Raw genomic sequence first — 27,776 nt, forward strand, 5'->3', positions numbered from 1 at the left:
CTTTAGAGGTCGGATAGCTTCACAGAACTTCGTCCACCAGCTTTTCTCAATAGACTCCAGATGCCTCTCTCTCCTTCGAAGTGTCCTTAGTCTCTCTTCTAGTTGTTGTACAGTCCGTCTATCCCTTGATGACAGAGGCCGACCATCTCTGCACTGGTTACCAAAAAAATAGTGCAAGAGATCAAGGGACATTGAATCAAGAAAACAGACTTGACATCTAGTTTAATGAGTTACAAAAACTTTGAAGACTTTGTAGTATATAATTCACACTGTTTCTATGCATAGCAAAAGGATGAAGTGCAAAAGCCATAAGCTGCAGGAAGGGGAAATACTATTATGTGGTAGAAAACACTCTTCGCAATGAGGATGTTCAAAAATTTTAACAGGGTCAGCAGTCTCCATGGCTAGAAATGCTTAAAATGCTCAGATGTGATCTAAATAACCTGATCTAACCTGAAAGGGGTCCTTGCTTTGTGTAGAGAGTTGAACCTGATGACTTTCAGAGGTCCCTTCCAATCAAATTCTATGACTAAGCCAATATATTAAGCTTGGCATCCGTACTGTCTTTCCAGCATTCCACTACAGATCCTCAGCTACGTTTCTTGTACTTGCAAGAGCAAGATGACTTGCTGTTCCAAAAATTAACCTTACAGAAATCCAAACAAGAGGCACCATTACCCCAAGAATTAGTTGAGTGTACCAGATAATTGGTTGCTTGAGATTATGTTTAAGAATGTACTTTAATTCTGAGCCTGTACTTTAATACTGAGCAGGTGCCATTGCACTCTTGTAAACCAAGTAGCACATCCTTAAATCTCAGTTATACGCTAATAAGCAAAAGCAACAAATAGGCATTAGGCAGCTGAACCAAAATTGTTTCTAACATTGATGCTACTGTATAACAAACTGATCCTTAGATAAAAAAAGGATTCTTATAGTTTTAGTACATCTCCTGCTATATATTTTTAAGTTTTGAGATTCCCTAATTCCATTTTTTTCCCTCTTATTTTAAAAGAGCCTTCCTGCAAATAGTGAAACACTTCACACCTGGTGAAGTTAAAGCGAATCTTTTAGATAACTTCTCAAAAACGTTAAAAGACTAAGACCACATTCTAGGCACATGTAACACTTAAATTGGAGATCACAGTGTGCTTTTAATAGGAACACATATTCTCCATACCCTGTATAGCACCTTAGTGACTTGAAAAAGACTTTTTGAAAACAGTCCAAGCTTCCAAGCTGCAAGTCCAAGCTTTGATTATTTAAGACTCATGAAATAAAGCTACCAAGTATACTAATAACAGAAGACCATACTATACACGGAATCTTTTCACTAGATTAAGTAGCATACTTCCACACCTCTAGTTCACTGAACATTACTCAGTACACTCACTTCCTTCATGACTTCATACAAATGTAACTGAAGAACTAAGATTTCTATTACAGACTGAGACAGAATCCTGACCATAACCTATAAACCAAGGAAAATTAGGTTATACTAATGGTCACATTATAATATAGACATAACTTAAAGACTTTCTACTTTTTGATCCTATTTGTTAACTAGATCCAACAACAAGACCAGCTGCTTGCAAATTCTCATAATCCAATATAGTCTTCTGTAATAAGTAATGCTCCATTTTTCAGGTGTTTCATTTTTCTCATATTGATTTCAGTAATACAGATGCTTTTGTTGTAGTAGTACTCTGTACAAAACCAAAACTTTACGATTTAAACTGGGGGAGACTACTTTTTACTTTTTAGGTTTCGTTATGCAACAAGATTTCTAGAACACTGAAGGTGCCCACACTGTGTAGAGGTAGCCAAGTATCAAGGCAAGACTGTTGGAACTGTTTCAACACTGCTGAGGACTACTATCACAGAGCATACAACAGCACAGATGGACTGCCAGGATGAGTGTGATGCATCTTAATGCCCTCCCCCCCAACCGCTCAGGGCTGTGAAAACACTGGTCAAACCATTATCTGAAATGAGTTGGGAAAAGGGTGGGAGACTATCCCTAGCATCTTGTATGTAAAGGAGAATCTTATCCTCCTTCAGCTTGTGCTCTTAGGTTGTTAAAAGTGTCCTGCTTACATTAGGCACAGCATTTCAGTGAGCTGCAAAGCCATCATGGGTTTACAAATGGTGTTAACATCCTAGGGATGTTTAGGATTCAGAACAGAGAGATTTCCAGATGTACACTTTTCATAAAGGAATGACTTATAACAGCAAGGTACATTAACTGGAAAGCAAGAATATCTGGGGCTGCCATTTATTCATAGAGATGATTAATAGTTTGATGAAACTAACTCATGACAGCTCCGTGTGGCAAGTATCCAGTGTTGATAACTACACTGAGTAAGTGTCAATAAATTGGATGCCATATCTGGTAGCAGACTAAGTGAGGTTAATATTCTTAACTTCTGCAAAGTATCTCTTCCATATATCCAAGCAGGACGGGAGAGGTTTGAGTTTAGCTCGTCAACACCATTATTAGCTAGACAGAAATAACTACTGCTGAAGGACTGCTAAAGAAAACCTGATCGCTACTACACAAGTGACCACATTTGTTTCCAAACAACTCAAATAAATGCAAACTAGTCACTTCTGACTTGCTATTCTTTCTGGAACAAAAACTCTCTACAGCATGACCATAAACTAGTAAGCAAGCAAGAAAAAATTCATTAAGAAAGTGAGAACAGACTATACCTTTGATTTAATCCTTAATAAATGTTGCTCCACTTCTTCAATATCTTCAGTGTTCTCTAAACGTTCATAAGCCGCACTGGTAGTTCCCTTAATCAAATTTAGAGGCAAAGCTGACATACCGTAAGCCTAAAATAAAAAGGAAACATAGATACTCAAATTTTCTGCCATACATTTTCATCTGATAAGGCTGCTGTATGTTGTAGCTATAAGGTATCACTGCTGGGTTTTTTCCCCCACCCTCTTTCTACAAACGCTTACTAAGGCAATCAATTTTTTTCCTTTTTTGAGCAAAACATAACAAACATGCTATGCAGATTCCAGCATCCCGCATTGTTCCAACAGTACTTTTGATGCAGTAGGTATAGTCTGTTACAGTACCTCTTACTCCATACCGCTCGCTTCTGTCATTTTAAACAATGAAGATTTGTTGCCTAGAAGTTAGGTAACTAACAGGTGTTGTGCTTGTAAGTGTGTGGAATTGTAACTAGTATAAACTGTGTATCCTAGAAGCATTGTTAGATTCTAGTGATAATTAACTTCGACTATGGAAACCGTAAACAAAAGCGATCCAAGTATGGCTCGGGGACAAGTTGCAACCTTGTAAGGAGAAGGAAGGACAAGTTCACAGAAAGTTCACTACCCTGCTGACCACCAGAGACCACTCGAGACCCTCAAGAAGACCCTAAAGGTTTTAGTGCGCATGTGTCTAGGATGATGTAATATTATAACTAGTTCCTGGAAATTTAATGAATATGTAAAAGAGAAATTTAAAATATGTATGAGAAGCATGGACATAAACAGAAAGGTGATTAGACCAGGTGTGCTTGATTTGTGGCAAGTCCACCGAGCACCCAGGCCTGAATAAAACAATATCTCTCCTGAGCGTGTGGAATTGGTTACTTGCACGCCGGGCACAAATCCGCTTTTCGGACAACATTTAAGCATCTCACGATTGCTGAGACAATAGCATGTGTTAAGCATAGCCCACTGAAGATTTATCAAGCTAAACCGTAGGTTTTTTGGTCAAATAATTTAGCTTCCCAAAACCTTAACCTTCCCACTTTAGATCATAATCAAAACATTGTGTAATACAGGAATTTCTAGATATTGAATTTAAATAGTTTTAGAAGCAAAGTACACAGAATTTCTTTGTAGCCAGTAGTTTTCAACTTTCTAGATAATTTCATTTTAAAAGTAAGTACCTGATTTACTAAAAGAAATTCTGCAGTTAGACACAGCAGAAGCTAGGTAAACACCTAAACTCAGTTACATTCCAAGACTGCTTAGATACACATTCACATTCATAAATTTTATGGGCATTTACTCCTAGTTATAAATCCTATACCATTCAAAGAGTCTGCCAGCTGCTACATGAACACTATGCCCAGATTTTTCCCATGCAAAGTCTGTAAGCTTTCCACTAACACTGGAAGAAACAGATACTTGAGGTGAGGTAAACAAGAAGAGAATGCCACTATTTCCTCCCTGCTACCCCGTGAGTCTTATAGGTCTAGGCCAAGGTCAGAAGTTTCTCCAAGCAGTTTAGAGACATTAGCCATAGGCTTTTTATTTGTTTTACTGTGGGTGGGAGGGCTGTTGGTGATAGGTTGTTCTTGGTGCAGAGCTCAGCAGGGAGGTTTTTCTTTTCTTTCTCTTAACCATAATTAACACATACTAAAGTTTTACTAAAGTGCTTGATATCTGAACATTTGCTAACTTCAGAAATGAGCAGTTTTCTAGATTTTCACAGGAAAGCCACTCCCTCCTTTGAGCACAGCTTTACATTTCATACTGAGAATAGATTTAACAATAGATTTAACACAAATGCTAGTGTGTTATAAGTGTCACTATACATGCTGTCAGATCACATGAGCTTTCTGTACACAAGACTTGATTTGACCTTCTTAAGAACCTACTTAGACACACCAATATCTCATGCATTGTACTCAAAGCAAGACACTGAGCCCACAAACTTCAGTTTCACTCTGCAAACAACAATATTCTGTGAATAATGATTCTATGATTCTATGAGCAAAGAGCACATTCAGCTAGATCTTTGACAACCTGCACTACGTGACCTTTTTTTGCATAGCTATAAAGTATTAACATCGGTTTTATCATAGACTTCTAGAGAATAAGGTAGGCTATTAACTATCTGCTCAGCATTTCAAGACTTCACAGCTGACATAGCCTTATTTGTCACCCAAAAATACAGCTTAAAAGAAGTATTTACAGCACTGTTTACAGACTGCTCCAAATAAAGTTAAACTCCATTTTTTTAGCTACAAAAGGTAACTGGCAATTTCAGTCTCTGTGTTAGAGCTTTTTGCTGTAAAAGCTATAAAAGGGAAAAATATCTCTCATCACAGGCTAGTGATAGCAATGAAATTTCATGCCTTCCAAGACATTCTAAAAGTTCTGGTTTGACCACAGTTATACAACCACAGAAAGGCCTACCTACAAGATTAAGTATTTTAGGTAAGGAAAAGATTTTAACTTTAGCTGGACTGTCCATAAATGTAGCTCAGTTCTCCCTTTACAGTATCTCCTTTGAGAGCATTAAGCAGCTTTGCTGTCTACAGGAGCTAAAAAGCAGTCTCCCCCAGTCCTCCTCTTGTGTTGGCTGAAGAAAGAATTCCTTCAACCTTTCTTTATGGGTTGCGTTCTCCAACTCTCTAATCACTTTCACAAGCCTTCATTGGAGCCTCTACAGTTTTCCAGTTTCTTAAACTAGGGAATACTGTGTCTGGGTTCGGTCCCCAGGTATGGCTTTGGAAGTGCCAAGTATGTGGTATAATCATGTCCCTTGATCTACAGGCTATGCTCTTGCTGATGCAAGTCCAGGACACTGTTTGCCTTTCTGCTGCAGGGCACAATACTGGCTCATGCTCAGCTTGCTGTCCACTAGGACTTCCAAGTCCTTTTTAGCAGAGCCATTCCCCAGCCGGTCAGACCCCAGCACAAACTGTTGCTTGGAATTAATCCATTCCAAGAGAAGGCCTTAACATCTGCTAAACCTGATGCCATTCTTGTTGGCCCAATCTTCCCACCTGTCAATGTCTCTATGGTGGCTCTTCATTCTGTTGTATCTACTTCTCCCAGTTTGATATCATTCTCAAACTTGATGACTATATACTGAACCCCATCATCCAGATCATTTATGAAGACTGCGTATTGGGACCATATTGACCCTGAAGAGCTCACTCAGGTCTGGCTGCTAGTAGCATAATTCCAGAATTTAGGCGAAAGTATAAACATCATCCAATTTCATAACTAGAATGCAGGCTGCAATCTAACCAAGGTCCCTCTGTGGCACCCAAAACATTTGCAGCCAGAGCCAAAAGACATTCAGTATGTAGAAACATATATAATAATGAGAGATTGCTATGACAACAGGCCTACACAATTTTACAAACCTAAGCTTAGAAGCAATTAGATTTCACCATTAAGCAGAGGCTTTTACCTGTTCTTCAAACAGCTACCATCAACTAACAGATATCAAGTATCTACTCAATAGAAATAGTTAAAGAATAAAATTCAGAGTTCTAAATCTAAATTTCTACAAAGCAAAATGCAACTCTTGAAGTGATGTGTTGTTTTGTTGTTGTTGCAAATTTGAATTGCATACTTGAATGTGAAGCTTGCTGTAGTGATAAAGGCATTCTAAGTTCCTTCCCTGAATACAAGAGATGCTAATAGTAAGGTGATTATGCAAGTAAGCCTCCCATCATCAGTGGGGGAAAAAGCTACATTGGTCCTTCAAGACACCAATATATAGAATGAAGGACAGAAAGATGAGTCATCTCATGTGATGTGTCACAGGTCTGAACAGAAGTTGTATTAGCTGAGTTTCAGGGCTGCATTTCCTTTCAGGCTGATGTAGTTCAAGGTTGCCCTGAACAAAGTTTTAATCTCCTGGGTCAGTGCAAGTGTTAAGTTATTCATGGGCTATTATTCTGGGCATCTGCAACTCAATAAGCAAGCAATGTATCAAAGATAGCCCAGGAAAAACAAAGCTGTACACTAAAGCCAAGAGAGGGCTCAGTCCTGAAACAAATTGTCGGTTCAAAGTTTGGAATATGAATAAAAACAGATCAAAAGAGCCTTTAAAGTAGTTAAGACAAGTTAATTTATACACATGAATTTTGATAAAACAAGTAAGTTTTGACATATTTACACCACTGGAACAACAGTTTCCAGGACTTATTTTCAGACAACCTTCGCCTAGAAATGTTAAGTCAGGTAAGAGGCACTGCACTGAAGAGTAAAAACAGTCATCCAAATGTAACAGGCAAAACCAGCATAGATGGTTGGTTTTTCCACATAGGTTCTTCAAAATAAACTGAATCTAGTACTAAACACTAACTGTTCAGGCTGGTATCTGATAATACATGCTGCAAGGTTAGGTCTTTAAAGTCTCAGGCTGCTATCTCCGCTGTTACTGAATGCCTGATCAGCTTCATTGAACCCCTATTTTATGGGGGGGACGGGGGGGGAAGGAAATCTAAATTTATAGTTAAAACAACTTATTTTAGAGAAGATTCCCCTCTTCTGAATCCCCACAAGTGACTCATGTAAGAGATCACCCCCTATCAGTTAGCTCAAGGGCTGGAAAGCCAAACCTTAAGAGCTCACTACCTAGGAAGTACAAGTTAGAGGCATCACCCATGAACAGCTGTCTCATTCTGATTTGAGAGTCTGCCCACAGGCAATACAGATAACATCTCTGCCTTCTACTCTAAAGGAGAAAAGAAAAAAAACCCAGAACAACTTAAGCAAAGCAACAGAAAACCCAGCTTACCTATTCTATAAAAAAAGCAGTCTAAACAAACCTCTTAAGACTTCTTGTTATTCACAGAAGTGGCAGCTAGGCTTGAGACAGGAATTTGCAAAGAAATCTGTCATCAGTAAAGCAGGAGCCTGTAACTCACATGAAAGGAACAATTAGGTCGATACTGTTTATGCAAGTATCAGTAGGCATTCAAGAACAGGGAGGAGCATGCTCTAGCTGTTCTCTCAGCATGCCATTGAATCTAAATACACTCTGTGCTCCAGACAGAGCACTAAAATACCTCAGTAGAGATTACATGAGCACTGCTTCCAATTTGCTTAATCTTCACTTCCCCTGTGTCCCTTTTCTTCCCATCCTGTCTGCAGAGATCCAGCTACTCTCCTGTTGTTCCACAGTTAAGATTTAGAAAGAAGAGTTGCTGTTCTGATCCTTTGGTCTCTTGCAGACTCAGTATCTTACATCACTTTCGACTTGCCGAACTCACATAGCCCATGGCTAGATAAGGGAATAGTCTTTCTTATTAGTTGCCTGGTGTGTTAATAGTCACTCATAAGCAGAAGATAGAAAACAAGTGAAGTTGAGACAAGTTGTAAAATTACAATTTACAGAAGTTGCAGCAAGCAACTACACCAGGGATAAACCCTTAGTATTAAAAAGATCCAGAAAGGTTTTCCGCTAGGAACCATAACCGCTAGTTTAACATTTTTAAATTGCACAAGCTACCAAAGAGTTCTACTGAAAAGGGTATATTATTAAGGTGGGAACACCTAATAATCAACCAAATCAGCCATAAGCACACAGATCAGTCATGAGAAGCACAGAAAAAACACATTGAAATTAATATACCAAATGCCTTTAGAAACGAGTTAAATGAGTTAAAGCTAACTTTGAACACCTACTGCAAAAAGCCTGAAGCCATCAGGCATTACAGTTTAACTAGAAGTTGATTATGTTTCACTTTCTACATCTCCTATGTTCAGCTAATAAGATACAGTCTAATGATTAACTTGTGGCCCAAACAGTATAATCTCTCCTTGTTAGAGATCAAACGGAACAGGTAAGTTGTTTCTGATCAGTTTGGTACACAACCAGCACTGTAATTGAAGGTAATATACCAACTTTTGCTGGTTAAAGATATTTTTAAGAATTAAACTTGTGATTTCAAGAAATTATCAGAAGGTACTTGTGTAGCATAGCAGAAAAAACTCCCCATTCCATTTATTTCTAGAGGTCCATATATCAAGCAGATGTGGCTTTTAAGTGCTATCACTGAGGTGTTTTAAAAGGTGTATATAAAATCTTGTGCAAAAAGTGTAGAAATTAATACTGACAAACATTTCTTGCATAGCACTGCCCTCTAGCGAAGTCACATGAAACAGTCAAAGAAAAAAGATGGAGAACTCTATTATTATATCACTGTATAAAAGGCATAAGAAGAAATGCTCACAACTTTAAATACACAAATAGTCAAATTCCTATTTTCTTACAACAGCTTGTTTCAAGACTTCATCTGAAAGTGTGACCATGAAAGACAGAATATTCAATTCTACCAACTAGACTGGTCAAAAAGGCATCTATTCAAGTTAAAACCCAGCTAAACTCTAGTTTAGGATATGCAGTGCTTTAAAGAAATACAAGTCAAGTACAAGTTAGTTTGTTTCAATATGAACATCCCACAAAACCCCCTCCATTTCAAGAATATTTTAGTATAGAAGAGATTTTCTCTATTCCTAGCCTAATTAGCTTTTTATTTGAATTATGTTAAGCAAGAGGGAAGTCACATTATGGTATCTTTTATCCTTCATAGCAATTGATATAGTTCAGGTGTCTATACTGAACGCTATTTCGTATGGATACAATGCACCCTTGTCATCATTGCTGCTGATGGAGCAAGTAAGCTAGTCCAATTAAGTAGTCTCGAGTGTGGTGCACTTCCACATGTCATACCAATACAGGCAACACCTCTGAGCTTGTGTAAGAGGAACTAGGACTCCACCTTTCTTGAAACTGTGCCTTTCTTCTCTGTGTACTTAGACTGCACAGTTTTCTTGAAAAGCCATCTGACTCTACAAGTAATAGTCATCTACTTTCTCACATTAAAGAAATCTGCCTCCATCTCCAGCTATCTACGCATGCTACCATTCTAAAGATAAAAATTGGAATTCAAGAACCTTATTTCCAGAACATCATTAAGCACAGCAAACAGTGACAGTGGTTCACACATCCTCCCTGAATTATGAAGAGTAATGGAGAAAGCCTCCTAAAGGCATCTGAAGATGGCAGACCATCTCATGGACAGTTGGATTTTTTTGTTGATTTTTTGGGATTGTGTTTGTTTTTGGAAAAGGTCATGCCATACAGCTTGGAAAATCATTCAATATGTTAACTAGTAAAATCTCAGTTCTTTCATGGGAAGTTTTAGTATCCAATCTTCAGTTGCTATAAGAACACATAAATTTTTGAATAACATTGCTATAAAAAAAAAATCTCAAAGCATAGAACAGGTATGTTCAGTATGGCATTTCTTGCACGATCTGTTGTACATAACATGAACAGTGCATTGAGTACTTGTTTATCCATTTCTCTAACACTCATCACTACAGTATCTTGCTACACATTCACCTTCATTTTTCATATTAATGTTTTCTCTCCACCATACAGATTCAAATAGTCTCACTTATTTATCAATGTTTAAGTGGAAAAAAAAAAATGTGGTCAAGGTTTGTAAGATGCAGAAACCAAGTATGACTACCTCTACACTACAGTTCTTCTACTATGCAGTGAACTTGTGCTTGCCAGCCATACCATCTGTAAAAAAGTTAACTCTGACTCAGTTATAATACTGAACATAACTATTTTGTCCAGTTGCCATCTTCTGCATTGCTTCATCGGGCTTAGAAGAGCATTAACAACCAAACAAAAGATTAACCTCCCTTCAAGCTACAACTCTAAAATCTCAAAGTACAAAACTATCATTGATCCAGCAGTTTAATATCTACAGTTCTCCAAGAGTGTAGTAGGAATCAGGCTGTTAAAAACCAAAGAACACTCAAATTGGTTTGCTATTTAAGTTTACCGCTTCATGGAGAAGTGAACATAATCAAATAACTTCATTGTCATTACCATTTAACCACCTCAATGTCAATTCTTAAATATAAATGAATGCTACTAACTTTTGCATTTCTCAATAACTGATGTCTACTTCAAAGAAAATCAGTAGTAAACGAGGGCTTTTAAGGTTAGACAGATTATAAAAGATGTTAAGCTTTTTGGCTGTTAATAAAAATAAGTCAACTGCAAGAAAAGTAAATCATACTCTGGAAAAAAATTAGGTGTGAAAAGGCCATTAAATTTCTCAGAAGTCAAGCTGAGCTTTGTAACATAGAATCACAGAATCATTAAGGTTGGAAAAGACCTCTAAGATCATCAAGTCCAACCGTTAACCCAACACCACCATGCCCACTAAACCATGTCCCTGAGCACCACATCTACACGTCTTTTAAATACTTCCAGGGACGGCGACTCCACCCCTTCCCTGGGCAGCCTGTTCCAAGGCCTGACCACTCTTTCAGTAAAGAAATTTTTCCTAATGTCCAGTCTAAACCTCCCTTGGCGCAACTTGAGGCCATTTCCTCTCGTCCTATCGCTTGTTACTTGGGAGAAGAGACCAACCCCCACCTCGCTACAACCTCCTTTCAGGTAGTTGTAGAGTGCGATGAGGTCTCCCCTCAGCCTTCTCTTCTCCAGGCTAAACAGCCCCAGTTCCCTCAGCCGCTCCTCAAGACTTGTGCTCCAAACATCTCTCAGGATGGAGGAAAAAGGATCACTTCACAATTTCATAAGAAATCAAGTAATGCTTATTAAAAGTTTTGGAAAAATTACAGAGCCAATTATAATCATCCTTCAAGGACATGCTAAATGAGATGCACAAGATCACTCAAAAATTAATCTGCCTATCATTGTGTGAGTAATACTTTATTCTGCCTTGAATTCAAATAGCAATCTGGAGCTGACAACAACTATTGTATTAACACCTAAGGCAATGTAAAACCATTTCAATGCAAAACACATTAATGAAAGAATAGATGCAAACTACATCATCTGTGAAACTGTTTCAAACAAAGCACTGCAGCCCTAATTTATCATTTTCTTGTTATATTCCACATTTATAGACATGGAAAGCTGTCAGTATATATCATCGAGGTCATGGATTTGCAGAGCCCCCCTGAGGATCACTTGTTCACACTTCTTACAAAACAATTTTAAATATCAAGTGCTGTACTTCAGTATTACACATTACATAGCACCAAAAAAAGTAGACTTCGTGTTATGAAAGCTTTAAAACAGAAAAGCAACTACCAATTCAAGATTATGTTGAAAATTGAGCCATACCAAGAAATAAGTTTAAACAATGTTACTCATTTAAACATTGCATGTACTTGACAAAAACAACATCTAAGTTTATGCTCTTGTCAGTAATATTAATGTATTTATTGTGGACTTTTGTAGACTTCATCTACACTTTTGATAAAACCACTATTATATTATTTCCCCTTAAAAAGTTAAAAATTTAGAATACACATCTTCCCTAGTTGCATCTTTCTGCCCCTTCCCAGTCTTCCAAAGTGTCAATTAATGTCAAGAAAAGACTATTCTTCAGTGTATTCAGCAAGGAAATGCAACATGAAGTGTGAGTTTTAGCATTATATTCTAGACAACCATGCTAATAAGAACCAGTTCAAAGTTAGTCACAAGAATCAAAACTGCAGCTTCCACGGCTAAAAAATACTTTTATATTTTTACATCCATTTGCAGAAGCATGCAAGTTTGCTTCTTGCACAACCAAGTTTTTAAAGTTATAAAATGATGGAAAAATTAATTTGTATTGCTTAGATTAAGACTAAGTATTAAATGTTTGGGGTTTTTTCCCCCCCCCAGAACAGGCATATTCTCCCCTCCACTTACACAAGGAGCTTCTGAAAATTGCCACCTCTCAAACTATTATTACTCAAACAGTTATTACTATCCTCTGACATAGAAGTCTTACAAAAGTTAGTAGTTACTAAACCATAGAACTATGTACTTTTCTGAAGATATTGCATACTGTTTTTCAACAAAGAGATCACTGCATTTTTTTGAACATTAGTTGTACTGAGGTGAATAAATAATAGTAAGAATCTCTAATATATCATTTTCTCACAAAATAACAGCTGTGATGGAACAAAAAGTTGTCCAACATTTAAAAAAGTTAAATGAGGTTATAACAGTAAAACCAGTATTGTGGAATTAAATTAATCCAATAAAGAACCAATCTTATTGTCAATCACTGTTCCCTCAAGCTTTTAATAGGCTAGAGCCAAGCTGAAACAGAGAGGACATCTCACACCATGAGGTACAACACAGTAAGTGCCACCCAGCAGTACCACTGCTAAATCCTGCAGGTCCACATAGCAGACAGATTGCAGAATCCCTGAGGTTGGAAGAGACCTCTGGAGGTCATCTGGTCCAACACTTCTGCTCAAGCAAGGTCACCTAGAGCTGCTTGCCCAGAACCATGTCCATATGAAGATACTTCATAGCAAGCGTAAAACTTGAATTCAATTTTCATTCTTACAATAACTCTTGCTTTTAACCAAGAGCATCTGCAAAAACATACACCATCTTCTGTATTAAGTCATCACTGAAAGTAGTTTTGAGGAAGCCTTGATCTTCCCTGGGAGAAGCAACTTTTACATTAACTCCTTAAGCTGGCAATTTCTGTGTTAGTACCCTCCCAGTGATTTACCTTCAGGGATGAGATGCTTTCAGGTTGAATATGTATTACTAATCCCTCCCCAAATTCATAACTAGTATTTCACAGAAATTGGGGAACTCGGGAATTTTTCATACCAAATAAGTTTTATTTCTTTAGCATCTTTGGCTTTAACAGGGTATTTCATGCTACCCCATTCAGAAGCTGGGGAGAAGCCCACAATTCAACAGCAAAATTCTGCATTTTTCCTCAAACTATGAGAATGTATGTATTACTAGGTCAAATTTAGTGAACTGATTGTGATGTTCAAAGCCATAGAAAATGAAAACCAGCAAGCTAATATAATGACAACCATATCAAACAGTAGTGTTATCTACCTCTCTATCATATGCAGTAACACAAGTCCTCAGTTGTCAGCAACTCTGGTGCAGCACAATGCTTCAATTTCTGTTGTTCCCCATCCACGCTCTCCCCTCCAACAAAAACCCACACCAAATGTTACAATATTGTGCACTCTGATAAGAAGTCTGCTGCTTGTTGCATGAGTAGCTCACCATGTACATCAGAGTAATACATCAAATCAACCTGGGCCTTAAGAGAGGCCCAGAACACTGGCTCAATGCTGGTGGTACTCCTTAAAAAATAGATTTTAGCTAGATTAGTCATTGGAGTAAATTTGTTAGTTCTATAATTCAAACTGTAGCCATTTACAATCTAAAGAACACCACCCCCCTGCATCCCTCCTTCTGTGGAAGCAGGAGAATATGCTTTCATAAAGAAAGCCTAGGAGCATGCACAAACAGAAGTGAGCTTTTGCTCTCAGTATCTATTCAAATTCAAGGCTGCCTGCTGCCAGTGCCAAAGCCTCTTTTCCCCAACTTCTCACAGTATTGTATATTACCACAATGCAGAAGTGCAATTTTAGAACAGCCATAATCTACCTCTTCACACTGAAGGCCACACAACGCAGTACTGTTAACATATGTTTGACTAATTATAGAATAGATAAGTTGTACTCCAAGTGACTTAAATAGAATCACTTCATTCATCTGTTTCACGGTACTCTTCCACAAATAACATTTTAAGATGAAATCAGTCATCTGCAGTCAGTGCAAGCACAGCATTCCTATTTACTTTTAATATTTTGTATTAAAGTAGTAGGCATTCAATGTAAAACAATTCTTAATTAGGCATGAAAGTATTTGCTAACATATCACTTACTACAATACAACCTTCATTAGATGTTCATTTAGAATAGATTTTTTTCTTTAGAGTAAAAAGGTGAATATGAGTATATAGAAGCCCAGATACACCTGTTCTTAGCTTCCCTTTAACAATACAATTGCAACACTGGCAATGGAACAGACTAAAGGCATTCAGAAGTCTGGGGAACAACAAAAAAATTCAGTTATGTCTGTACTACAAATCCTCAACTCTTAACTAATATAAACCAAAGATGCAAGATCACCTCTGTTCAGAGGCAAGGGAACTCAGATACCACACATTGTGTCCCCATCTATTCTCTACCCTTTTTCCATCATCTGCTAAGCATTTGTGGAAAATATTGAAGTAGGTCTTTGTTCTTGCTGTTTGAAAAAAAACACTGAGGATTATTCTCCCAGCTAATGAGTTTATTCTTAATGTTAGCCTCACAGAAGTTAAAAAACACTATACGCGCTCTGCAGTAATGTAATTGAACAAGAGATTAATCTTTCCTTCCATAATTTACCCTTAAGGGAAACAAATTTAAAAGCTGACATGTTATTACAGGCTAAGAGAAGGTCTGGATCTTTTTTGACCAGCACATGACCTAGATGTCAGCAATATAGCCTGAATGATTTAGTGACCCATGTCAGTCAGAAAAGGCTTAAAGTAATAAAATTTATGATTTGGGTCAAGTTAAGGCACTTAGTCAATGGGGCTGAGAGCAATTCAGGTCACCTGAGATACCTACTAGCTGATCCGCCAAATTGCTCTCCTACCTGCTGCACAGAGCTTGATGACCACCGAGTTGTCAGTGTTCTGACACATCTAAGAACCTGTACTGAATTGCCTCCCATAATCTTGCTGTAACTTAGACCAGCTGAAATCACTGGTATAAAGACAGAAAATCATTAGCTATGCTTGTTACTCAATTTAGGTTTGTTTAAGAGTCTAAAGGTAGTATTTAGCAGTTACTTCTCCCCCTTACCCAGTTATGACCAAAACACTCTTCCCTCTTTCTTATATCCTTGTTCTACGAGAATTTTATCCATCTATCCTTTGCCTGACAACAAGCTACCACAAAACATCTCCTTGGCTAGCAATGCTTCAAAATATATTATTGCATGAGCTACTGTTATGGAGCCACTTAGAATTCACTAGCAAAGCTATGTGGGAACAACTTTACGATGTTAGAGCCAGGCTGCAATGGAAAAGAAAGCTATTTTAGCAAGGACATGAACTTAAAGATTAAAACCTATGAAGGAAACACTGACTTCTGAGAAGTTTTAAAAGCTTTGTCTGCAGTTATCTTAAGCTTTAAAGCTTCATCTTTGTTGCAAAATTTTACCTTGGTAAGAAGTTCATACATGTAGCATTACAAACAGGCTGATTATTCAGTGACTGAAGAAATACAACAGTGGTTCTTAAACTTGCAGTAAAAAAGCTATGCCTCTCATTCCAAGAACTTAGAAGTAGTGTTTCAAACCATGAAAACCCAGAGCTAGAAGACACTGTTGAAGCTATTTAATATGATGACAGTTTTCTGTACAGGTATAGCCCGTGATAACTGCAAGCAGAGAGCTGAAGCATTTGCATAACAACTTACTGTGTAAGTGATAGCTGCCAACATTCCAATCACAGTCAAGGAACTAATGGAAAATGAAAGAGCAGTCAAGCCATCTGCAAAAAAAAAAAAAAAAAGCCTGTTGAAAATTCCTAGAGTGGAGGTGTTAAGACCATTTCTTCCTAAATTGGTTTCCTGAAGATATTTAAGTTCATTAGACTAAAGAAAACGAAAAAATTGAGACATAGTTACCAGCCATAACAACTCAGATGAAAAATTCACCTAGCACAGCTTTTTGTCAGTAGTAGATCCTCTTCCAATCCTGCAAGAAGCATCTTGCCTTTGCTACAAGTTCACAGATGTTGCATTCAGTCAAATGGTTGAATAGCCACTAATGAACTTGCTCCAATAGCTGTCTAATGCCTCTTCAAGACTTATTTCTGGCATCCACAGGGTGCTGTGGTAATTTTCACAATTTACAAATGTATTCTGGATGGTTCATCTTTGTTTTGTTTGTTATCACCTGATTTCTCATAATAAAGCACTACCCAGAGAATCAGGCAAGCATGGATCCTTCAAACAACCAAACGAGCCAGACTGCACGCCTCAGCTTCACTCAGACCATATACATCTTGACGTACAAACTGGAAAAAGGTCAGGGGATTAACAAGTTACTGTAGCCTTACTATCACTCTAGAAATGAAAAGGGGTAGTAGAAGAAAGACAGTACCAAACTCATCCCCAAAGGCATCAAACTCCCTGAATCCTCCTGCATAATTTTTCACAACAGCCCTGTCCCTAACCTCACTGTACAGGACACAACATGCCAAGCTTTTTTGGTTAAATAGTAACATGGAAATTTATAGTAGCTATTATAGAAGTTAACTTTAAGCAATCAGTTTCATGTTTGCACCCAGCCATAAAAATCGAGCTACCATTTAGTGTTCTCCCCTCCCCTCTAGTTAATTCAAGAATTTAGAGCACAATAACTTTTATTCCTACTCACACAGAATTATTTGCCAGTTTCCATTCATTAGCTGGTTTCCATTCCTTTTTCCTGAATGTAGTGTCAAGCATTCACAAACTGAGAAATCCTGTTACAGTTATCCTTCATGAGAAGCTGCATCTTTCTTCTTACCAACCTTACAGGCCTCCTTCCAGAAATGCCAAAACTAATAGAATAGCACAACCAAATCCAACTTCACCGCTCAAATCTTTCCTTTGCTATTTTTGCTAAAATAATACCAAACATTCCCAAAGCTAACAGCAATATGTTCATAAGTTTCAAACACTACAGCTATGTTTAAAACTGAAAAAAAAAACAAACAAAAAAACCCAGCACTATTCCCCCTTTAGTACTTGTGAAAATTTTACCTGTGTTCTGAAGTTTAGGGGAAAAGTCCCCACACATAAGTGACCCTTATTTCTAAAGTATCACACAATGTACTTAAATACCATATTTGATGATGCTCCTGTACATGTATTTAAAAACAACATTTAATATCCATTTGAAAAGTTTGAACTATGTTCAATGGAACACTAAGAAATTAACTGGCTGAAAAATTGATAATTGTATACCAGAAGTATATTATCAGGCTCTGCCTCAGTGAATGAGTTTGCATTGCTTTTATAATCCCAACACAAACTGAATGCACATAGAACAAACATCCAAAATTAAGATCTTTATATTTCTTGGATTAACTGCAGAAAAACAAAGGAAAAGGATAAGTTAATATAAAAACAGGACAACGGTACAAGTAATGACAACAGGCAAGAATTTTGTCCTCATTCTCCAGCATCTGGAACACGAAAGAACCTTTTGCAACAATACTGACCAGGGACTTGCTGGCTGTGGAGTAGCTCTACAAAAACCTTGGGGGCGGGTCTTGGCAGACAGCAAACTGAAGATAAGCCAGCAGCGTGCCCTGGCAGCACGGAAGTCCAACAGCATCTTGGGCTGTATCAACAGGAGCATGCCCATCTATTTAGGGAAGGGACCATATAGGGAATACCGCAACAAGTTTTGAGGCCTCCACTACAGGCAAGATTGATCAATCCGAACAAGTTAAAGGGAGAGCTAAGTGGGTCAGAGGGTGGAGCACATGCCATGCAGAGAAGTTGAGGGAGCCAGGCTTGTTCAGCCTGGAACAGAGACGGCTTTGGAGAGACCTAATATAGCCTTCCTGCTTATCAAAGAGGTGGAGCCCAGGCTCTTCAGTGCTGCATAGTAGTTGAGTGTGAGATAATGGGTGACAGTGTCTATACCCACACTGGATAAGAGGAGACTTTTTTTCCCCACCATGAAATGAAAGAGTCCCCATCCTTAGGGGTTTTTCAAGAACTAGCTGATGAAGCCTTGAGCAACCTAGTCTGACCTTATAGCTTCCTTCTTTGTGCAGGAGATTGGACTAGATGACCTGAGGTCTCTTCAATCTGGACTACCCTATGAAATTAAAAGTCACAAGAGAATGCTGGTAGAGTCAGAAATCAAAACCAGACTTCCACATCCCAATCCAGCATCTTAATGATTAAACCTTCCTAGAAATAAACATTAGCTATACTATACTTTCATAGCAAGGACGTGTCCAGAGCTGGATAATTAATTGACAGCCATATCAAGGTAGCCTAGAAAAATTAGTTTACAACTCAGCTCAACCACTGTCACTACCTCTATAAACAGTTTAAGAAGCATTTTATTCCATGCTGTCAGTTAGAATCTTTGTGAAGCAAGCAAAATAAACAAGCAGACAGCCAAAATTATGAAAAAGCTATAGACTTGTCCTCCCTATCTACTATGCTTGCAAGCACAGCTTACAGCACAGCACGTATTATGATGAAAGATTCTGCAAGGATGTCAAAGGCAACAAGAAGGGCTTCTTCAAGCACGTAAGTGGCAAGAGGAAGACGAGGCAAAACGTGAGCGTGCTGCTGAGTGGGGCAAGGGCCCTGGTGACACAGGACATGGAACAGTCTGAGGTAGTGAATGCCTTCTTTGCCTTAGTCTTTACGAGCAAGACCAGACTTCAGGAAACCCAGGCCCAAGAGACCAGGGGGAAAGGCTGGAAGGAAGATGTACCCTTGATGGAAGAGGATCAGGTTAGAGAATACTTAAGCAAACTGGACATACAAAGTCAATCGGCCCTGAAGGGATAAATCAAGTGCTGACAAAGCTGGCAAATGTAATTGCAGGGACCTTTTAGTCAGTACAAAATTCCTAGAATAATGCACAATACAACTTGACCAAGGCTCATAGCATTATCAGACAGAAGCCAATACTCTGATGCACAGCAAGAATGAGGTACAAATATTAGAGTACTTACGCATTTTGATTAATGTTTGTTAGATAACTTTTAGTTACCATTTTTCTGGATACATTTGGAAAGTGACATCAAGTCTGTCTTAGCTCACCTATAAAATACTTTCTTCACACCTTTGCTCTGAAAACACACCCTGGCTAAACACATGAACTGCATAAGCTAAAGGTTAAATACAACTTCATGGAGTTTGGCCTTCACTATAGTTCCTTATAGCCCTAGCATAAACAAGTATAAGAAATGCAAACAAAACAATTTTAGAAAAGGTCAATAGTAGGAGAACAAAGGGAAAAAGATCATAACATCCATACAATTTTCCTGTCTGAATAGACAAAGACACTTATGAAGTAATCTCATTGTTACAGTGAACAGCAGTATCACATTTAATTAGGTAAGCACTCGAAAACTGTCATACGACAAGAGACACACTCACCATACTGAAGTTCACTGATTTTAGGTATCCATGTAACATTTAAAAGCTGCGTTAAGTGAAGACTCCATGGAAGAAAGTACCTTCTGCTCCCCACCATTAATATCACAGCACACAACATTGGAATCCTTGCTGTCAAATGGGGACTGTACTGAAAGCAGACACTGCCAGTGTCTCCTCTCTGTAGTTTAAACATGGTTCTGACTTTCTTTTGTCTGAACATAAAGAGAACAATCTTATTGCAAAGATTTAGTGTAGCTGAGCAGTTAGAGTCAAGTTAGACTGTCACCGAGAAAGTTAGTTTTCTTGTTCAATGATGAGTATGCCAAAATAAGTTAGTAGCAAGTTGTACAAAGCTCAGAACAAATCTCAAACTTACGACTACTTCCAAGTTCTTCAAACAGGAGCTTCACTTTCTCCCACTCTGTGGAATTCTTCTTGTTGGGAATATCCAAAGGAACAAAAGCACTGTAGCAAAGCAAAAAAGTCATCTCACTTACCCTAATTAGTCAAATATCAACGAATTCTACTTCCAAGTTAAGGAAACAGAAATCCATTTATTCCTGAAGAAAAATTGTATGACATTAGGTTTAAAAAATTCTGAAGGCAATGTTTCATTTTATTCACATTCCCCTCAAATGCTGTATTTAGATCAGCAGAGTACATGTCCAAGTGTGTGCAGAGTCAGGCCTGAGGTCAATGAACAAGTGATTTTCTATTTACCAGTCCTAACAGAGGTAAGGACCCTACGCTCAAGATGTATTAATCCGATTTGCTATGCTGGTTTGACTCATGTGCAGAGGAGCAAAAAGACTTTAAGCATCAATTGAGACAAATTCTCTTAAAAATCCACGCTTCTGGAAGCTAGAATAAAACAATTAATGATTCCCACACCAAGCATTCATTAAAGTTTAAAGGGACATGTTTATCTCCCATTATTACAACTAAAATAACACATTTGCTGCATTCCATTCCTTGTTCTGTAGTTGGCCCACAGAACTGAACTGCAGAGAAGTTCATGAAATATTTTTGACCTCCCAATAAGCAAAGACTAGCAAAGAGCTCAGAAGAATGTCAGATAGAACAGTCCCATAGCTGAAAGCTTTCTTCTGTCAGTCTCCCCATCTAAAATCCAATAATAAGAGTAACTCTTCAGCACCTCCATAGACAAAACAGCTATTTTTGTAACAGCTGAAAAAGCAGTACCTCCATACCAATCTGAAACCATAGCTTCCAGACATAAAACAGAATGTCTACAAGTCACAAGAAAGTCAGTTTTGGAAGGAAACTTTTTAGGTAAAGAATGTGAGAACCCAAACCAAAGTCCATAAAGAACGCTCACAAGTGTCTTTTGGACTTTTGAAAGAAAGAGTACATAATTAGATCCCTGCTTGAAGTCCCAATAAACAAATGAATAACAAATATGCATCTTCCAGGAGTGTGCCTCAAGCTTCTCAAACATAAGCGTATGTTTCAAAGGCTAGTGCTAAGCTAAGTGTGTGCACTTCTAATCATCACATCAAAACCAAAAATAAACTGGTACTCTGCAAACAAAGTTAAAATTTTAAAAACTAAAATCTTAACTTCTAAAATATGTTTAATTGACAAGTGTTTGTCAGCTTCTTGACTGTGCAAGAGGTAGATTAAGGCTAGCATTTACTTAAGTTGATGCATGCTTGCTGACTTAAGATTTTTATTCTTGTATCTGCCTCTAGTAGTAATTCTTTCTGTAAAATAGCATCCAGGTAAAATCAAGACACAGGTATTAAAACAAAGTTAAGCAAAATTTTTACTTACAAGAGATAGCAGCACAAATAACTGCAGGTTTATTTGCTAAAAAGGGTTAAAATAGGGGACTGGGAAACTAAGTGAGCTCAAGTCCTTTTATTTTAGCATCAGTATGAATTTGCTATCTGTGGACCACAGGCCAAGGAACAAACGACATGAAAGAACATCTTAGGATATTTATAATTTGCTTGCCTTTCCACTCTCCCCCGCTCCAAGAGCAATAGGGTTAATTTTTTTTTTTTTCCCCTGAGACTACCTACAACCAGCATGTCAAAGGACACTAATCAGAGCAGAAGCCACAGTACTCGTTATACACATACTCTTCAATTAGTACTCAGCTAAATCTTGACTGAAGGAGATAGACATCCGATTCTGCTCCTGCTCAAGGTCCATGCACCAAGGGCCTCAGAAAGGAATGCAGGACCTATAAATTCACACACTTTAGTCCCAAGCAAGCAGGAATCTTACTTCCCCTCCTGAACAGGGTTCTTGAGCTAGTAGCAAACTAGCCAGAAGGCTAACTAGCCCACTTGAACAGACTTTTGGCCTCTAGCTTAACAGGCCACAAGAACAAGAAGACAGCGTTAGCATGCCTAGCCTTTTACAGACCTGCATCCAGTCCACACTCCCAAAGGATCTCTAAAACACAGCCCATCCATTGCGCCAGCACAGCACACAGCAGTTTAGGCCTATTCTTCATGCACACTAAGCAAGAAGAAATTTGACAAGAGTCTTGGCTATTTTGCTATGTTGACTAAATGGTCAATGCAGCCTGAGGGCCATAGTAGCCATCAACAGAATGAGAAGTTTCCATGTTAAATAACTTCATTCACCTGTCATCACTGTGATGCAATACAAGTCAGTCCATTGACAGTGAGTGAACAGAGTACAAGTGCCAGTGCAGGGTTTTACAAGTGTAGCTGAGAATTCAGTTAATGCAAGCCAACAGAGCAGCTCAGCTGTGATGTGATGTCTTACACTCAGAGTTCTGGACACAAATTAAATTATTAACTGCAGTAATTTTAAGAATAGAAGCAAACTGCTATGCTGTTTAAAACACATCCTGGGAATACTATGATTAAGATCTAGATCAATATCTAGGCTGCAGAACAAGGAAAGTAAATGCAAGACAAGCAGTTTAAAACTATTAACTTTTGGCAGGGCTAATAACACACAGGTGTAGATGGGTCAAGTTTGATCCTTAAATCAAAGAATGCCATTAACTGTCATCCTTAGGAAAATAATTTCCAATACTAGATTTAAACTAATTTCCTTTAAAGTGCGTTCTGCTATAATATAATTTGCATAATTATTTATAGGCTAATTAGACATCTATTCACAGCTTTTTAAAAGCTAATGGTTCTAGAAAATTTAAGGTAACCAGTTTAATTCTGAAAACTGACAGTCAGGGAAACATTCCTTTCAGAACCAAACATTCGTTAGCCTCAAAAGCAAATACTTTAGTTCAAACCAGACTGCTGTATAAGGGTGCCTTAATGTAGATTGTAGTATCTCAAGTCCCTCAGCTCTAGCACATGACATTTTGAGTAAATAAACTATTTTCAAGGAAAGTAGATAATTTCTAAGAAGGGAAAGCCATTACAAGTAAATAGTAGTTCCAAGTATCCCAGTATAAATTTGTCCTATACTTTGCTTTTAATGATACTATGCATCAAGTTATTTATGTGCAGAGCATTTAAGTGCTATTACAGACATGCACATTTTTGCCACAGCAAGAGGCTTTGTAACAGACAACTAGAGTAAGAGGTATAAATACTACTCCTGCTAACAATTTAGACAATGGAATCCTGCTCATTGAGCCATGTTATCAACTTAGAAAAAACCTCCAAGATCATCTGGCACAAAACAGATATGTTTCCTAAAATGGTCACATAGATCTCTAATAGAGCAAGGTAAACATCCAGGTAAGAAAAAGAGATTCTTAAACTTCAAGCTTAATCCAGCTTTTATGGTTGCTTTGAGGACTGCTGACCAGGAAAGAGGTAGGGACTTTTTATGTAGACCTACCTTTAAGGGAACCGAGCTATTTATTGACCTGTTTTAATTATACAGATTACTTGCTAAATCAATCAGAACAGAGGTTGTCTTGATATGAGACACTAGTCATGTAAGCACAAAGAGACAACAGACTATTTGCTAGGCATTTAACAGGAAATATTCCAGCTCCTCTTGCTTTTGTAACCTGTGTGCATGAATATTCCAGTCCATTAAGCCTAGCCTCCTAAAATTAAATCCAGTACATAAAATTCCAGTCTGTTTTAATGCTGGTCTGTTCCTGACCACCAGTGAGAAAAGTCTCCTGCTACTGCCGGGTATAGGCAGTACTGCAAGATTAGTCTTCACTACCACATTCAGTTGAGCCCCTCATGTAGAGGCTTCAGCTCCAACACTTTTATCTCTTCCCTATCACACTGGGACTTCTGAGGCTGCTCTTTGCCCTTGCTGTACAGACAGTTGACTAAGACAGATAACTTCTCCATAACAAGCATGTACATGAACACTGAGACACCCACTATTTTTTATATATATATAAAATTATACTAGAACCAAAGTTCACATTTTTCTTCAGCACAGTTACCTCATTTGCTTCCTAAACTGAGCTGTTCAGCCTTGTAGTTTCCCTTAAAGGGGACAGACAAGTATTATATTCTTCTGCAGCAGTGTCTTAAGTAGCAAAGGTGCTTCTCCATTCTGAGGGCATTAGGATGATGCTAGTATTTAATCATTACCATCTTAAAAGAAAGCAAGCAACCTCATATGTATAATAGCAGAAAAAATGTTCCAGTTAGAATCCAGAAATACTAAAATCCCTATCAGTATCTAAAGGAGTCCTGCCTCCCTGCAGCAGATGCTCCTGCTGTTTAGATCAGTGGGTTTCGAGTCCGTACCTATTGAGAAGCACTGTTCAGTAACTTAGTCCCAGGCCAAGTACTACAGCTGTCTGGTTTGCAAGTCAATCTCACTGTCATATAGTACAGTATCAGAGGGGATCATGGAAGCTGCTGTAATTCACAAGTTGGAAAGACTTTAAAGAAAAAGCCTAAAAGCACAGAGGACAATTAGGAAGTCAAGAACCAAGTTTCATCTTACTGGAAGAGAGGAACAAACAATGCTTACAGCTACTGAGGATTCAGCTGACACCTACTAGAGATACTGCAAAATTTTCTAAACTGGATATATTATACCGTACATATATGTATGCCTATGATGTGAGCCAACAGTCAGAGAAACAGCTTTTGTCAGAAGCTTTAGTAATATTTCTAGACCATGATTAAGGTAACTCAAACTCCTTTAGTCTCTCATAATAGCAAATATGTTACTTTCAATTGAAAGGACAATAGACTTCTTAGAAATGTACCTTAAGTGTTTATCAAAACTAAAACAATATTCCAATAAGGTGGTATACAACTAGAAGCATTAATTTTCCTCTAGTTTCTACTTCACACTCCAGTACTTCGATATGGATCATTTTAGCATGCATTTTGTAAATTTTACCAACTTTATTGCTGCAGTCAAAATGCTAAAAAGCTTATGACACAGCACACATTAGAAACTTTCAATATTGGTGTGCATGTCGTGCTTAATGGCGATCTTAAATTGAATTTGTAATACTGCTTGGAGTTTCAGAATAACAGCACTTGCTGTAAACAAGTTACCCACTTCAGTAATATCTGCCTTTCAAACAAATGCCAGCAAAACCTTTATCATACAAGGCACAACTATGTCAGGTAAAACCCCACACTATACTTATGTCCCTCACAGAACAATTCCATTTAGGAAAGTACAAGCACATAAAACCTACTCATATTCCTAAAAGCTGTTTTGGGATGTCCATGAAAGCATTTGATAGAGGCAGAAAACAGAAAGAGCACAAATATTTTACTCCCTGTTGTACACTGAGATATCAATACAGTTGTAAATGTCATAGCCATCATGTCCTTGATGGACGTTCACACTGCACAAACAGGCAGAACTTGGAAGCACAAGTACCTCCACAATTAAGAAAACTGTTTTAGCTTCCAGTTAAACTCTTACTTTTCAGATACCTAATTCTCAGGATATTTAAGCCCTATTAGAGATAAAGCTAGATATTCATTATACAGATTGAGTGCACCACAATCTACCTTTTTAATCTTGCACAGAACAAAGTTCTGTTTGGGGTTCTATTTAGTTTATCCCCTGTTCAATGTTCAATACAAATACTTACCCAATTAAGAGAAGAACTGCGCAAATTGTGATGAACCCCAGAGTATATTTGAGTGCAGTTTTAACCTGCTGTATATTAAAGAGAAAGTTAATATATTAACAAAAAATAAATCCAAAGGGATTTGTCCAACAAGTTATGACAAAACATACTTAGCATAACAGGTAAGGACCTCCACAGAAAACATGAGTAGTTTTAGATACAAGTCAGAAGCATACATTCTTGAAGAGTCTCATAGCTTGAGAACTATGAACAATGACATTGAATTATGCTTCCATCATAAACTATGCACGTGAACAGCTGTGGCCAGAAGCCAAGGTACATTCATTCAGTGCAAATACACTCAAAGAAAATTCTTATTACTAATGCTTTATATTATGGCTATGATTAGAAGTCTTTTTTCTCATGTTAAGGTTACAACTAAATTGCGGGGAAAATGATCATGATCAATGATTAAAAGATTCTTTAGGAAAAGTATTTTCATTTGAGAAGTTAACACCTTACTGGCATGCATTTATTGTATTCCCTAGAACATCATGCATATCAAAAACCTTCAGTGCATTACAAAAATAACTAAGCTCTAGCTTCAGGTAAATTACTACTGCCTACCTCAAGAAAACATGGAAATGCTACAAGAAGGAAGGTACTCAAATTTAGCATCTATCTCAGAATTAGTATAATCTTCCTGTCTTCTACTTTAAAACCTATTCATACATGTTTTCTATTCTAAGGAAAATCTCATGTAAGAAGTTTTAATTTCCTGTATATGAAATCAGACTCAAAGAAATTTGTAGGAAGCTTAAAGAATTCATGGCAATACAGATGTTAATTACTTATCTCACTAAAGTTTAATTTCATGTGAGACCACAGTGCTTAGAGTAGGCTATGTCAGACTAAGTGTTATTAAGAGCTGCCTCAGTATTTTAAAGGAACTGTAGTAATAGACTTAAAAATGCTATTAACATGGTACTATTCAAGTCGGACAATCATTCTTGCTTTCATTTTTGCCTGTATTCATTTGTCTTTTCACTGCTTGGTGCATTTGGTAGAGTGAACTTACTGAGCAGGTGTTGCCATCATCTTCTTCCTTCTCCTCATAATAGAAATAGACAAAGGGAATCCACAGAAAGACACAGAACAGTATGATGGAGTACAAAGCTAGGAGAAAGAATTTAATTAAGTGATGAGACAAAGTTACATTGGCACTTAATTTACTGCATAGTAATTCAAAGGAAAGAATCAAATCTTAGTTTCCTCTCATTACTAATTTCAAGCATTAAAAATTTAATAAAATTTACTAGCTAGTATATGAACTGTTACGATTTTGTAAACTCCAAGGGACTTACAGAATTAACTTCTTCAGACTAAGGATTTCAGATCCACCTTCAATTCAGCAATGATAAAAACACTAAAAGTAATCATCCGCATGCAGGTGATATACAGGACTAGCACACTGGGGAAGTGGTAGCATAAAGGATAGCGAATAAAAGCAAGCTATGCCACCTAATAACAGAAGTTTTTCATAGAAGACGTATATACAAAAATATAACAAATTCAAAGCTATTCTGATCACTGGACTCCATTTCAGGGGAAGTTCTACTATTAATGTAAATACCTTATAAATTGAAGGCATGGTTCTGTTATTGATGACCTCAATTCACGAAACAGAACAAGCTGTAGCAATATAGTATCACCGCTTAACATGCCTTTTTTAAAGGAGGACCTAATTGGAGATTGCAACAGACATTTATCTGAGTAGCCACTGAATTGAAACAGTCACACTGTCATATTACTTTGACGCACAGGTGATCTTAAGAGACTTTAAACCAGCTAGTTTAACATAAGTGAAGGGTTAAACTAACACAAAAATCTTCATAAATACTAACTAGCAAGCTTGAAGACATTAACAAAGCTAGTCAAAATCAATTGGATTGATTAACCAGTGATATGAAAGGAGGAGACCAACTTCAGATCAAGATTTTCAAGTTTAAATCTT

The 27,776-nt window shown here is 37.6% G+C and overlaps 1 protein-coding gene across 1 annotated transcript; it reads right to left on the reverse strand.

Moving 5' to 3' along the window:
• Positions 1–26,938, reverse strand: LMBRD1 (LMBR1 domain containing 1; the record flags this gene model as incomplete). Its single annotated transcript, XM_009575664.1, has 6 exons — positions 1–153; positions 2,713–2,838; positions 16,066–16,139; positions 20,147–20,235; positions 25,784–25,851; positions 26,841–26,938. Coding segments are annotated over 6 exons (608 nt in total), but the record flags the coding sequence as incomplete, so codon positions are not given.
• Positions 26,939–27,776: the final 838 nt, after the last annotated feature.

Source organism: Fulmarus glacialis, unplaced genomic scaffold (assembly GCF_000690835.1).
Source record: "Fulmarus glacialis isolate BGI_N327 unplaced genomic scaffold, ASM69083v1 scaffold14684, whole genome shotgun sequence".
Classification (NCBI taxonomy): domain Eukaryota; kingdom Metazoa; phylum Chordata; class Aves; order Procellariiformes; family Procellariidae; genus Fulmarus; species Fulmarus glacialis.